The sequence below is a fragment of the Vulpes lagopus genome, chromosome X (genome assembly GCF_018345385.1).
Source record: "Vulpes lagopus strain Blue_001 chromosome X, ASM1834538v1, whole genome shotgun sequence".
Taxonomy (NCBI): domain Eukaryota; kingdom Metazoa; phylum Chordata; class Mammalia; order Carnivora; family Canidae; genus Vulpes; species Vulpes lagopus.
The window spans coordinates 3,498,020-3,514,149 of NC_054848.1; the positions used below are offsets into that span (position 1 = coordinate 3,498,020).

The following is a 16,130-nucleotide window of genomic DNA, read 5'->3' on the forward strand; positions in this document are numbered from 1 at the left end:
GCCGTGGAAGAGATGTGCGGGGAAGGGCCGTCGCCTTCGTTCCATGTGGGCACTGGGGGTCTGATGGCACACGAGCTCAAAAGACGGAGGACAAAATCTGAGCAGAAGGATCAGAGAAAGTGAGTTAGTACCAAGAAAAATTTTCCTCCGTGAAAATCCCAGGCCCAGATGGCTTCACCGGTGAATCGTACCAATTGTTTAAAGGAGAAATTAACACCAACCCTTCACACTCGCTTTAAAACCATGGGAGTGAGGGGACGCTTCCCACTCATTCTGCGAGGAGATTAGTACCCTGAGACCGAAAGCTGACAAATGCATCACCAGAAAGCAGATCTACAGATTTATCTTTTTTATGAATATAGATGTAAAAGCCCTCAAGGAAAAAAATACTAGCAAACCACATCCAGCAACATGTAAAAAGGATTATACGCTGTGACCAAGTGGGACTTATTCTACAATGTATGTTAAGGTTGATATTAAAAACCTGCTTCATGTAACGTATTACAGCAATAGAAAACAGGACAAAAACCATATAATGATGGTTTAAGACATCGAGTCAAAATGGAGCAGGTCTAAAACAAGACCTAAACTGTATACAACTCTTAGGAAAAAAATACAGAAGTAAAGGGGCGTCAACTGACATGAAACAGATGTTTTATACATAACACAAAGTGCAAAAGCAAACAAAAGAAAAAAATACGTAAATCGAACTTCCTCAAAATTACCATATAATAAATTAAAATTGTATTTTAAAATTGCCTCACCATTAAAATACAATAGATTAAAATAGAATGAAAGGCGGGGAGGAAACACATAATGCAAGTACATATTTGCAAATAGATCCTATATCTGACAAATCTGTATCTAACATGTTATTTGAAAAAAAAAATGTTTGACAACTCAATAAAAGCTAAGTAAAATGGGCAAAGTTTCCAAACAGACATCTCTCCAAGGAAGATACATGACCCATGAGCCCGTGAAGAGATGCCCAATGTTATAAGGTTTCGGGGAAATGCACATCAGATGCACCGCTTCACCCCCACTAGGAAGGATACAGTGCAAAGTCAGATGTTAGCAAGTGTGTTGGCGAGGATGTGGAGAACCTAGGACCTCTATGTTGATACAAATACAGCCACGTTTGAAAAGAAATCAGAAGTTATTCAAATGACTAAACAGACTTATCGTCTGGCCCAGCTGTGCCACTCCTAGGTCTACACGCGAGAGAAACGCAGGCGAATAGTCACGCAAAATCTTGTACGTGAATATCCAAGGCACATTGATGCATAATCTCCAAATAAGTGGGGACAACCCAAATGCCCATCAAAAGATGGCCCCACAAAATGAATCCTATCCATATGATGCACTAGTATCGGGCGTAACGAAGTCCTGATAGATGCTCCAAGCGACAGCACGGACCAACGTTGAAAACATTCTGCTCCATCAAGGGAATCAGATACGAAGACCACACAGTACGCGATTCCATTTATATGAAAATGTACGGAAAAGGCAACACCATAGAGATGGGGTATTAGGGATGGTTTAAGTCTCTGGGCGCTGGGGGATTCGGTCCTGGGTTTGGTTTTGGAGGGATGACGATGTACAAAGCTCAGGTGGGGTTGATGGTGGTGCCACTCTGTGAATGTACTAAGGGCACTTAATTGTACACGTTAAACGCACCCGGTGTTCAACGAGTTTTAAATAAAGGACGCAGATGAGAAGGTACAAGTGTAGACAAGCCCAGCGGGTCATTTACGAGACAATGAAGAAAGACAAGGATGTGATAAAAGCTGTGAAAAGGATTTGGAAGGCCAGAGGAAGTGCTTAGGGCATCCGAGTGGTCCTCCAGAGAGCAGTTGTGATGAGATATGATGAAAAAGGAGGAGAAGGGTTACCTGGGCAGAGACAAAGGGACGAGATCGACACAGGAGAACTTGAAGAACCAACAGCATAGAAAAATGAGAAGAGGCTGTGATGAGTAGGTGCCATTCGCTCGGGATGCTTTTTTGGAAAGATGGGACATCCGTGCACGCTTTGCACGAAGAAGTGCCGCAGAAAAGCACACGTGGTATTTATAAAGGGTGTTAAGTTGATGCTTAGGAGAGAAGAGAGGGAGCAATGAGGGGAAAAGAGATTCAGACGTCCCGAAACGCACGGTAGATCTCAGAGAGCAAAGAGCAACAGGGTCATCTACCGTGTTCTCGGGATATTTTAGTGAAGAGGCGGGGGTCCGCTTCAAATGGTAGAAATGGTTTCTGAGTCCGAACGGGGAGCATTTCCTTATTCCAAAGCTGTTCTTTCAAATCTGGCACAGATCCCAGTTATACTGGGAAGAAATGATGGTATTTCTCTGGGAGATCAGGTCGTGCATATGTCTACACCGAGCTCTGTACCTTCGAAATGCATTTATGCAGGCCAGCTGCTTGCAATTGCACCCATTTCACAGGACGCAGCCACCCCTCCACGACATCTGAGCCCGTAATCAAAGCCATCATAGTGAATGTGACGAAAGTCGATCCATGAGCAGAATCACCAGAGCCTTGCACCTGATGTACCTGCATAAAGACTTTTTAGCTTATCTGCATCCAACGGTTGTTAACACCAACGGAGGGTTGCATGGGCTGTTATACAATATTTTTTATTTTTCTTTCTTTTTTTTTTAATGCTGGGACTCGCACACTTCCTTCCAAAAAGCTGTTACTTTTTTTCTAACTAAAGGATACACTCGTTTAAGCATTAGACACAACACACCGGATCAATATGCTACAACGTAATTTAATCTGAGAAATATATTCATAGTGCCTAAGTGCAAGGAGTCGGCCCCTATCCAGCTTGCATTTTTCTCCCTAAGAAATTCACTCTGAATTTGCTCCCTTGTGACCGCCAGCTCCATGTTCCTAAGGCCAATGGACTTATGCAACATCGATTGGGCAAAGCCAGGAAGGGGGCCCGGGCACTACATCCCTGCCTGGTGTCCCGGGCATGACATGCGTGCATATGCATGCATTCCGTCTATGCTTCCTGCAAACTAGGCTGTTATGGGGTTTTTATGGGGTTTCCAGGCAAACGTCTGCACAAAAGGAGGCTGGTCTCCGGCCAGAACTGCAAAGCCAGGGAGTGCTGCGTTCAGCCCGGTGGTCAAGACGCTTCCCACTCAGATCGTGTTTTGGAGATTTGTCCGTCTCGCGACTTGAAGACAAGGTAGATGACATACCCAGGACGCGTGGAGGTATTTATCTTCGTAGGGATTGTTTAAACAGCATTCCCCTGACAGAACCGTCGCCAGAATCTTAATCCCCAGCCCACGCCAATCAAGCTCATGTATTTCGATTTGCAGCTTCTCCCTGGAACATGCCACCTTCGGCCGGGGCGCAGGTGCCCATCCCGGCCGTCCTCGTCTGCACAATGATGCCTTTGTGCCTCTTCTTCCCCATACAGACAGCGGCCACCTGACCTTTAACAACTGAAAAGGATCAACTGTTCATAGCCTAGGTGTGAAGCAAAAGGAAGGAAACATCCAAAGGAAACAAGGTAGCTTTTTTTTTTTTTTTTCGGATTAATAATCTGAAGAGACTCTGCAGACGTTCCCAGGAAAAGAGGATTTTTAAGGTACATCCCACGTGACTGTTAACTCAAGCTGCCATGATACTCTGCAAATAATGTATTTATTCAATAGATGCCTCTACCAAGTGTGTCCCAACATTTTGACTTCCAAAAAAGGCACATGAAAGTGCAAATGCCACCTTCCTTTGGGGAATTCTGAATCATTCATAAAGGACCAAGGAGACCCTCCACAGCGTGGCACAGGGTGGTCAACAGTTTTGCGCACGTGAGATTAAAAGAAAAATGTGGTTCTAATGTCTCCCCCGCCATCATTTTCTTCACTCAGAAAAATCGCTTCAGATCCCTGGGTGTCTCCACTCGCCTTTGAACAGGGAGGGAGCTTCTTTGTGGGGTTGGTTATGTCCACCTCTCTGTGAAGGCGGCCTCCCCGTTACAGGGCCTTGGCCCCACTGAGTGGTTTCTGCATCTGCTCCCAGGGTCCCCTAAAGTCAGGACTTCCTTGCTGAATAAATCAAGTCAATGCAGTGGGTGTTGCCAGCCACCAGGAGGCAGAAGAGGAAAACCCAAGCCGACGGCCACCAAGGATGGAACAGGACCATGAACTTGTCCACCCCAGGGTTCAGGTTCCACACCGACAAGAACAAAGATCAGATGATGGTGTTTCCGAGTGAGGACTGAATGTGTAGAAACTTGCCAATGAAGGAGACAATGAAATTGTCAGACAAGTTGGGGGCCTGGGGGCATTTCTTGGTTTTTCTTTTTGGCCAAGCCAATGCTCTCTTGTGCAATGTACACATCTTATAACTTTTATCTGGAGTGTATGTGCCTCCTGCCCCACCCCGTGCCACCTCCCAGCCCAACATAGGAAGGCACATGAGCAACCAATGCCCCAGGGACACCCAGAGCCTGTTCCCAGGAAGGACAATCACCTCCACCACCCACCACAGAAGACACTACGCTAAGGGTTCCTATGGTGTCCACCACCGACTTCCAATATCCCAGATTTTCCATGCTCCCACACAATTTCTCTTGCCTCTCGATCCTAGCTCCCGCCATTTGCCCCATATTCCTTTACTTTTCTACTATTGCTTATTTTTCCCTCAATGCAACACTTCACCTTTCCGCTCTACCCACTGAACTTTTTCACCCCATTTTCCATGCAACTCTTCCAGTGGGAAATCCTATCAGAGCAAAGCTGCCAGGAGAGGGAACATAATGGAGTTAGGAGGGTAGCATCAAGACGTGCAGGATCCTTGAAGGGGGAAATTATTTTTTCCCTTTACATACATGCTCATGAACTCTTGGGATCAATAAGATGTGTTGCATTTGTACTTTACAACAAAATGCTTTATAAAGCATAAGAACAAAGAAAATACAACAAAGAGTCTAAGAAAACAAAACATGGAAATTAGCAACTAGTGAACATCTTTAACTTCCAAAGAAAGAGGGATGGATGTAGGTCTGCACAGCACCTTGATGTTTTTCAAGCTGCACAAGGCATCATTATAGGGGCCCACCAAATTGTCACAGACGCAAAATGCTCATGCACGATGCACTCACTATACAATTCGGATCATAGGTCTTTATAGGAACTTGTCAATCCTGTGCCTCAAGGATTCTCAGACTCCTCCTACGGGGTGGAATCTCACATGGAACGCCAACATACCGAATGCATAAGAGTGAGACTTCTCCAGCTGATGTCAAAGAGATGCTTCCCAACGCCACCCACCCAACCCTCCATTTTGGATGGAAACCAAGCCCTCACCAAGGAGACCAGAACCACAAAGGAGGATACGCCACTGCAGTATGCATATGGCTCACATCACGTGATTCGTAATGTCACTGCTCTCTGTGCTCTGCAAGTAGACCACCTTTAGGTGGAACCATTTCTGTGTTGAAATTCAAAGAAGTCATGAGCTCCCTGCACCCAAGCGAAGGTACACAATTACTGACTTTAAAAACAACTTTCAGGACACCCCTGCACTACCTTCCCCGAGACAACATTTCAGAGTAGCTCTAACACCTGAAAAACAGCAGGTGTTCCTGAGACTTTTTTTGGATCCTGGAAAAAGTCAGTTACATAAATCCATGGGCAACATTTCTTACGGCTGTTCAATACCCGTCAGGTGAGAAATCTGTTGAAGTCACCATCTGGCTCAGCAGTGTTGACTCCATGATGGGCAATATGCAACAGACAGGCGATGAATGGGCAACAGCAGTCATGCACACCACTGGCTGATAACGAGTTAGATCTATGACGCCAAAGAGCTCTTACGTGACCCATCGATGGGTTGGGGTGGATCGCACACCACTGGCTGATAATGAGTAAGATCTATGACACCAAAGGGCTCTTATGTGACCCATTGATGGGTTGGGGTGCATAGCACCCTCGTTGAGCACCCTAATAACAAACAAGCAAACAACAACCTGCTTGGAGGCATAGAAGACTATACCGTAAGCATCAAATCACAATTTTGTGTCTAGATTAGCGATAAGTGTGTCAGACATTTTTTCGTGTGATTATAGAAGCTAAATCTGATGTGAAGGAGGCATTTGGTGTCCTAACTCACTTTGTGGTTTACCTGATTCATGCAATACTCTGATTGGTGAGGCTGGAGGTGGGATCTAGTGGAAAAACTAGAGCTGTGGCTTTTGTCGGCTCTGGATTGCGATCCCAGAACTTCTCCCCCTCAGGTGTGTCACCGTGAGTCAACCCTATCACCTCCAAGCCTTTGTTTCTTTGTAAGTAAGGCAAGCAAACTCCTCCAGCAGGGTTTGTGAGGATTAAGTGAAAAGCTATAGCAATCCAGTGCTGGGCACACTGCAAGGCTCTCTTTGAGTTGCTGCTAATGCATAGGGGTCAGAGCATTTAGAAGGAAAAGTCATTTAAAGCATTCACGAAGCATCAGGTTGCAGGGCAACCCAAAAGGTAGTAGTAATACCATGGGAGGTCGACGGAAATGCATATTTGACGGGAGGTCGAATTAACCGACTGTAGATGCAAAGGCGGGTGGGAGACAATGAGGAAACGGAGAGGCAAGAGCCACCAATAAATAAATTCCAGGTGTTTCCATCAGAAAGCATGAGAGAGGAGATTTCTCCTTTATATTGAAGGTCATTAAAAAACAAACAAAAAAACCAAGAGGCAGATTTGATGGAACTCAAGCGTTGGATATATATGCCTTCCTGAGGACCAAGGTGTAGACCTTGACAAATAGGAAATATGTTTCTAAAAGAGCATCTTCTCTGAAAATAAGGGGAACACCAGTTCAATCATCAGACTTGAGGCCGGTGTGACAGCTAGGACAACCCATTCCCGTTTGCCCAAGATGACCCCAGTCTATCAGTAGCATATTAACGACTCTCCCAGTATCCCGAGCTGGGCGGGCCTTATATGGGCGATGGCCAGCAAGACCATGTCACGCGGTCGTGATGAAAGAAAACACTCATGTTTCAAAAAGCAAGCATGCAGATCCTCACACTTATATGACAAATGTCTTATAATAATAATTATTATTATTTTGCATTGAAGTCCAGTGTACAGGGTTGGCATTTGAGAGATACCAGGTGTTACATAGTTGGCCAGCGGCAATCGCTGCTGTAGATCAACGATGACACTACTCTGTTGTCTGGCGATACTAACACAAATGGAGATGACAAGGGGACCCGGTGTCCCGGATGCCGGTTTTGGGCTGGGTTTTTGCACGGTTTGTGCAATCGCCTTGGAAGGCAAGGAATGCCAGCAAGTTCTCCGGACACTGACGGAATTGGCTGCCTTCCTGAACATCACCGCACAGACACGGGGTGCGGACAGGACGCTAGTTCGCGTCTTGCTCATTCTGGAATCCGTGTTTGTTCCATGTACCAGCCTCCTGCTCGTAGCACCCTTCCTCTTGTTAACCCTCTCTTCTGAGTGGGAAAACGGCATTTATTACTGCATAGAAATGATGATATCCAGCGACATTTTTCCATTTCTGAGACAGGAAAAGAGCATTTATGCACTAATGACTTTTTGAACAAGAAACTCAATATTTCAACGTTTTGCTCAAAACACATCTACTCGACTCAAAAGCACTAATTAGAGCGTGCGTCGCCAGGCCTGTTGTGCCATTTTATTTGATCATCTTTTTAAATATCTGGATCCCAATGGTTTAAAAATATTTCTCTAGCCTCAAAATAGCGGCTTCCTTGACGCTACAGTACGAGTCGCGGTTTTTCAAGAGGATGGGAGCGAATGCACCGTCCCTGGTCGAGATAAACTAAGTCACATTTAAAAATCTCTACCACTGTTTATGATCAGTGAAGTTGGCACATGCCAGCCGGGCAAATAAAAGGGGGTCTGTGGTGTTCTTAGCGCCTCCACAGTAGCTCATTCGCGGAATGTAAATAGACTGGCATAGAGATGCTAAATTGATTCTTTGATTTCCATGTCACCCATCCCAGCTCCCTGTTACCTCGCACCACGATTTCTTTTTTAACATTCAGTAGCAAAAGGTAGACTTAAAATGTTCCAGTGAGAAGGACTCTAAAGGCAAACTTCTTTTCTTGAATGATATATAGGTATATATGTGTGTGCGTGTGTGTATAATTCACAGATGGATCGTGAATGCATAATGCACATATATGTGTGTGCATAATCCATAATTCCCCAAAATTTTCTTAGATTACATATATGTATATATGTGACTGTATAATCCATATATGGATCATGAATCCATAATACACATATATGTGTGCATAATCCATAATCTCCACATTTTCTTAAATTCTATATATGAATATATATGTGTGTGTATGATTCATATATGGATTATGAATCTATAATATCAATATATATGTGTGTGTATTATCTATATACGGATCATGAATCCATAATGCACAGACATATGTCTATGCATAATCCATAATCCCCACATTTTCTTAAATTATATATATGAATATATATGTGTGGATGATCCATATATGGATCATGAATCCATAATATCAATATATATGTGTGTATAATCTATATATGGATCATGAATCCATAATGCACATATATATGTGCATGCATAATCCATAATCCCATTTTCTTAAATTATATATATGAATATATATATATCTGTGTGTATATGATCCATAGATGGATCATGAGTCCATAATGCACATATATGCGTACATAATCCATAATCCCCACATTTTCTTAAATTGTATATATGAATATGAATATATGTGTGTGTGTATGATCCATAGATGGATCATGAATCCATAATATCAATATATATGTGTGTATAATCTATATATGGATCATGAATCTATAATGCACATATATATGTCCATGCATAATCCATAATCCCCACATTTTCTTAAATTATATATGTGAATATATATATATGCGTGTGTGTGTGTATATGATCCATAGATGGATCATGAGTCCATAATGCACATATGTATGCATAACCCATAATCCCCACATTTTCTTAAATTGTATATATATGAATATATATGTGTGTGTATGATCCATATATGGATCACGAATCCATAATGCACATATGTGTGCTTGCATAATCCATAATACCCACATTTTCTTGAATTATATGCAGATACATGCATGGATTTACATGGATGTATTATGTGTGTGTGCATATGGAGTATGCGTATGTGCACAATCCCCACCGCATTTTCCAGATCTGCACGTAATTTCACAAACAGGCCAAATTGATGAGAGATCACCATGTAGAGCTGCTTAATACAGCTCAGCGTGAAAGGGGGACAGTCAATGTCCCTTGAAAGGGAACCTCTTCAGGAGCGTGCACACATCGTGTCTGTCACTCCACCAAAGCAACAACGTGTTCCATATCCTCGCTTCATTCAGAAAACAGAGCCCGGAGCTTGGCCGGGTGGGCTGCTGCCCGTGGCCCACAGCCGCCGCCTTTCGAAGGGCTCTGCGCGCTGCTCCACGCGTGTGTCCTCTCTCCTCTTAGTGAGAAAGGGCCTTCATAAGAGATCAAGAAACATGATTTCCTGCTCCAAGCACGAGTGGCCGAGGCAAGCGCCCAGGGGCCGCCGAGAAACGTCCAGGCATACACGCCCGAGTGGCTACGTGACAGCGGCCGAAGGGAGTCCACGGAGACCCCGGAAAGAAGAAAAGGAAACCGAAGTTGCACCACGACTGGGCTCCTGACGCTAAGGCACTGCATTTCCCTTACTGTAAAAAAACCAATGGGGAATTTTGGAATTTCGAGGGCTCCGCAGATGCTCCAAAAGGCACAACTTTGCAAAAACACCCGGGGGCCGTTTGCCCTTCTCAGTTACAACTGCATTGCGGCCAGGTGCCCCGCTCCACAGTCTTTCCACGGGTCTTCCCTACGTGAATGGTTTCACATGGAAACGAAAAAAAAAATTGCTCAAAATAAATTAAAACGTCAAGGCGAAAATAAAAGTTTTTTTTCCTAATATTTGCCTACTTGGAGGGCATATTCTCAGCTGTTTCAAAGGGCTCCATCTGTGCACTTTATTTTATTTTTTATTTTACCGTCACCACACCTCAACATACACGTTTCCCTCTGTAGAATCACAATGTCACAGACTCAATTTGTAGCACCGTCTTAATGCATCGTTGCCTTAAAAATGAACTTTTTTTTTAACGTACGCCTAGGAATATCAGTCATAAAGCATACAACAGCAGACAAAACTACAAAAAAAGTCATAAAGCATACAAGAGCAGACAAAACTACGAAAACTCTCAAAATATTGCCCCCACCCCAACCCCGGCCAAATGTATATCTTTTTAAGCTCCCACTGGGTGAGAGGGGACCATGAAAACAATGAAGAGTTCCACGGGCAGATTTCCGTGAACTTAGCCAGCGTCCATTCATTGTAAATATTAAACGTGCAAAATCCAACTAAGAGCCGAGCTCCATTCTGTGCAAACAGAATGCTCACCGCGACCCCACAGCAGGCCCCCAGCACACTCGGATGACCCGTTGAGAAATCAGGGGAGATTTTCCAACGCAGAAGCAGCTCCCTGACATACCTACGTGACCCCAAAAGAAAGCTAATGTCTGTGGCCACCATCACCTGTCCCCCAAGTGTCACCCGTCAGCACATGGGTTCGCTTCACAGAGCGGAGACCCGTCCCGAAGTGTCCTCTCCGCCCAAAGACAGGAAAGCGCTTTAAACGAACTTTCATCAGACTCTGGCGACCTTGGAGTCCGCCTTCATTTGAGGAAGGTTCCCTGGAATCAATTCAAGAATTAACAACCGCAAGCTAAGAAAGCGGGCCGTGGCCCGTGAAGACACGTCTCCTGCCACGCACGGTGGCCCCGGAGAAACAGGACTTCCGAAGGTGTGGACGGACCCGGTTCGAGTCTGTTCCCATTGTGACTGACACGAGGCCATCACTTACCCAGGATCCCCAGCCGGTAGTTAATGGTGATGACGATGACATTGCCGTAGCTTGCCAGGACGCTGCCGTCTATCATGTTGCCGGTGCCCTCCATGTAAGAGCCGCCGTGGATGTAGACCATTACGGGCTTCTTACTGTTCTGATCATGGATGTCTGGAAAAAAAGCCAAGTAAGGAAACACAATAAAAAATCACACTGATTAACTGATGCTAAGGACAAAGGGCATGGGTTACGCCCCCCCCCCCCCCAACGGTTTGAGCGGAAGCAACCGTGACTCTATTTCTGAAGTGTATACACCCCGGTAAGACTATCTACGGAAACTGCTCAATGTCATTATATTTTCTACCCCTAGAGCTGGCATTTTGAGAAGCATACAGACACCTGGACTAATATGAATGCACGTGTACATCTCTGCATAAATCTAAAAGGCTAAAATATAGAGAATTTAGGTGAAATCCTTATTTCCTAAACAGCGCTCAAATCCTCAACGCTGACCTACTGAAGTAGCACGTGGCATTATATTTTCAGCATCTAAGTGTGAAATCAGCCTCAAAATGATGATCGAGTGTGCGGTATCACGGCCCTCCTAATTCAAAGGTGGGCTCGCAGGTTGATTTCCAACGTCACAATGAGAACACAAGAGCAGCAGCGAAACGGGAAATGCTCCACACGGGACAGATGATGACAAAAAGCAAAGAGATGGTTAAAAAAGTATCCACAGAACAGAGACAAGGAACGTCGGAAACGAAGCAAAGCAAGATGTCCGAGCAAATGCCGTTGCTTTCAGTTAGTGGCTGCGGTCATAGCACAACATATTTAAGTGACAAACATGAAAGCCGCGTAATAAAAATGACACAACATTCCGGCCTGGAGATGGAATTCCTGAAATGCTACGTGTTTTCCAAAGGAATATAAACCCCCATGGTGATTTGCAACCAATGGGTACCTTAGTGATTCCTCTGTTGCTTTATTTAGCAGGGATATAAAAACAATATTTCGCAATGGTCTGGAGACCAGGTGTCCATTTGCGGAGGCCACTTTCTAAAAACGTGTTGATTAGATAACCTGTTTGATCAGTCCTTATGCTTATGTCAAATGTTTAAGAAGTCTGACCTCAGTGATCATTATCTCTGGATATCTGTAGGCAATAGATACACATACGTGTGTAAATAATTTAAATATCTCTACGTTATCGAAAGAAACCCAAATGGACCCATGTACATTCATTTTCACCATTTTATCAATCAAGGTTTGTTTTTCCCCCCTCCTAATTCACAAAGACACTTCTGAAATCTCAGAAAGGCTTATTTTAAGGACATGCACCACTGTCATTTAGACGGTGGCTGCTAATCAAATGAATTGTGATCACAATGTCGAAATGAGTTCGTTGGCTGCCTTACTAAGGCATGCAGAAGGCTCCAGAAACCCACTGGTCACAGTCAAGTACAGAAAAGAGTATCGTGTTGGGGCCCCTGGGTGGCTCGGGGTTAAGCGTCTGCCTTCGGCTCAGGGCGTGACCCCGGGGTCCCAGGATCGAGTCCCGCATCGGGCTCCCCACAGGGAGCCTGCTTCTCCCTCTGCCTGTGTCTCTGCCTCTCTCTGTGTGTGTCTCAGGAATAAATAAATAAAATCTTAAAAAAAAAAAAAAAAAGAGTATCGCAGCCCCATGTCTCTGCAGATACTGAATAGGTCACAGAAGAGATCTTATTTTCTCAAATACGATTCAAATATAAAGTCAGAGTCCTTTATGGATCATCTATTCATCATGCACTACGTGCAATTTTGAAGTACACGGCTGTTTGCGAAGGTGTGGCGTCTTGGGTGATCTACTCCGCTCTCTCTGGCTGCGGATGGAGCGGATTTGCCCTAATTTTGTTCACCAGTACTGGCTGTCGGCTACCTCACTGTGGAAAACGAATTCAGTAGAGATGTAGGGGACTGCTTAAAGGGGCTTCCTTGGAGAAAGGGCTAGGTTGACATCTCTGAGCTTTGCAAACACAGAGAACAAGGTTCTCAGGAACTTGAGGTAGTAATAACCAGGTGTTGTATTAGTACAAAGTAAAAAAAATGATATCATAAGTCATTGGTATACAATGAAAATTCGGGGGGATTTTCTGGTAATAAAATGGCAGAGAGAACTCACCACCTGCTTCCCTGCCTTTCAGCCCAAAACTCAAATGTCCTTCAAGGGACATTCTTCATCCCCTAAATAAATGGAGGTCCATGCATTTTGCTCCTTGGATGGGAGAAATGTGCTTCTCACCCACCCCATAGAGCCTTCACAGCAACATTGGACGTTCTGTTTTATTTCTCGGAAACAGTCTTTTCTGCTGAAGGCATGAGGATGCCATGTGTTCCTTGTCACTGAGAGGCTACTATCTATCTTTCATATTTCCAAAAGCATCAATTTACTCCTGGCGGCTAATTTGTCAAGTAACTTGAGATCCTTCAAGAAGCAATGTGAACATTTAGGGAGAAGGGGTGAAAAAAACTTTTCAGAATAGTCATGGTGTGAAAAGGGAAATGTATAGATCTAGGGGCTTTGACCTTTTTTTTCCCCCCCCAGAACTATGCTATTCCTGCCCTCCCCTTCAAATGCCTGCTAAACAGCAGCCCTCAGAGAAACAATATCTCATTAAAACACTTTTTCTTGTATTTCACTGTGAGCCAGAGAAGATTCTTTGAAACCTATTTTTAAATCCGTAGGTTTTTAAAAAAAGGAAATAGAAACAAACAAAAGCGGAAATGCTAGACACCCAAAAAGTCATACGAAGGTGTCTCACAGAGTTTGGCAGCTCGTAGTAGGAATTAAGAAGACCAAAGCTCCAAAATACAATATGACTTACAAAATAACCTTTGGAAGGAAGAGAAGAAAGTATACATGCATGTTCTAAAATTTCGGTTTCTCTTCTTATGACCAAGTCAAAAAAAAAGAAAAAAAAAAGGAAAAGGAAAAAGAAAAAGAAAAAGAAAAAGATGGGCTTCCTTGTAAATAACATTATTATTATTTTTTACTCACTTTCTATTTAGAAATGTTTATACTTCTCACAGGTGGTTTGGATTCATCTAGAGGGTCCTTGGGATTAAAAGGGACAGTGGTTTCCAAACAAGAAGAAAATAAAGAAGCACACAAAAGTGTACTCATTTCAGAGAAGGGGAGGAAAAAGAGATTGAAATAAAAAAAAATAGAGAGATAGATATAAAATCATGCATCAGGGTTGAGCTTTGAAAAAACAAAAAATACCTTCATCTTCACCACGGTCATTACTGGTTATATCATCTGCGTGTTTCTTTGTGTTGGCTCCTGGGGTCATATTGAGAAGGAAAATAAAGGGAAAAAAGAGATTCAAAAACAACAGGTTTGCAAAAAAATCAGAAGAGAAAGAGATACTACCCAGTAAAAGAAAAAAAATGTCACACAAAAAGTTGAAATTTATTACATTTGGATTTCAAAAAAATGAGGTAGGGCAATGCAAAATGCATAAAAACATAAAGATGTCAAAAAGAACAAATTCAAAATGTTACTTGCAAAAAACATCCTCTACCCTGTGAAAATGCAGTTTGGGGGTTAAAATGATAGTACTGCAAAAAAAAAAAAAAAAGAAAAAGAAAGAAAGAAAGAGCTAATGTGAGTTTGAAAAAAAGAAAATTAAATTATTAAAAAGGATTTCCCACATTCTTAAAAGAAATGCACATGAAGTATTCAATGTTCCCCTAAATTTTAACGTTATCATCTACATAAATTCATGAAATGTTCCCAATACACTTTGGTTAGTACATTCCATAATGTAAGAGAAAACACATTTATGCAGTAGACACAGAAGGACTTTCAATAAATACTTAAAATTGACATTCGTTTCATGCATAAGAAGTTAAAACAGAGCATTTCAGATACAAATCAGAAATGTTTGTTAGTTACTTAACTTAAATCATGCCATTCACCTCTCACCAGTGGCTAGAGAGCTACTACCTAGTACTTGCTCCTGTTTACCATAAAAACAACAACAAAACTACCGTTTTCGTTATGGTTTTCTTAAGACCAGAAAAAAACAGGATCCGTCGTGTTCTCTGTGTTTGACACAGTTATTAAACACTACTTCAGTGTCCTTGCTCATTGAATTTAAGATAAATAAAGAGCCACCTACCTGGATGACCTGGAACGAAAGCCACATAAGAATCTCCACGGAGACAAAATATGGGGAGGTGGGGGCGTCCCTCCCTACACCAAAGAGACTGACGCATTCTGTACGCAGGGCACCATTTTGGTTTTTCACGTTTTCCAGATACAACATGCTAAAACACTGAATGTGGCCTGAACTGTTTGGTTAATTAGCTCAATTGTCTTCTTTTTATAGACAGACATAGCCCGGGGAATGCATATCCCACATCCAGTAACTTCCAAAGAGCCTGAATGACATTCTTCTGGAAGTTCTACGTAACTCAAAGGAACCCATCGCGTTTCGAAACCAAGATTTGAAGTTGCTGGTCTTGTAGGCCAGTTATGGCTCGTATGTGGTCCATGTTATGTGGTTCAGCATCTCTGCACGAGCAGACCTGGGTGGGAAAACTGATTTGTTGGTTTTTGAGGCTTAAATATTGATTCTCACTGTAGATAATTTCAAGTGACCGATATGAGGTCATTGAAGACAGCTGTGAAGACATGCCTGGGACCTCTTGAACCTCCGGGCTACCAGTAATTCAACCCAAACTACCTAAAAGTAGAGTTGAGTCTTGTAGGAACCCATCTCTTCTCCTTACAACATGTTCTTTTCCAATCCCTTAGAAAGCATCATGACACTGGTTACGTCAATCTACTACAGTCATTAGCTTGATATCAAAATCTATGTATATCCAATAATCCCACTGCATTTAAATATCCAAAAAGAAAAACCTCAAAAAAAAATCAAATGAGCTTGACTGTCTTTGGGGTTGCTTTTGTCAGGGTTTATCAGTATAGAACCTATCTCAAATCGAACTCATGGACTTAAATTTATGATGAAATTGTGTAGACAAGCCCAAAAGGGATGCCTTTACTAACAAACAATACATAAAAACTCTTTGTTTTACAAAACAAGTCCTCTCATTTCTGAAAAAAAAAATCCCATTCATTCTTGGAAGGGGATTGTATAAGATTCTATCCAAACAGGTTACTTCTTTCATTTAAAAAAAGAAAGGAGGGGAT

At 42.9% G+C, this 16,130-nt stretch overlaps 1 protein-coding gene across 5 annotated transcripts in view; it reads right to left on the reverse strand.

Annotated features, from left to right (window-relative positions):
• Window positions 1–16,130, reverse strand: part of NLGN4X (neuroligin 4 X-linked) — a 299,806-nt gene that overhangs the window by 105,488 nt on the left and 178,188 nt on the right. For all 5 annotated transcript variants that reach the window (XM_041742301.1, XM_041742305.1, XM_041742303.1 and 2 more), the window contains one exon: window positions 10,949–11,101. In XM_041742301.1, coding sequence (XP_041598235.1) covers window positions 10,949–11,101 — 153 coding nt within the window. The remainder of the gene's footprint in view (window positions 1–10,948; window positions 11,102–16,130) is intronic.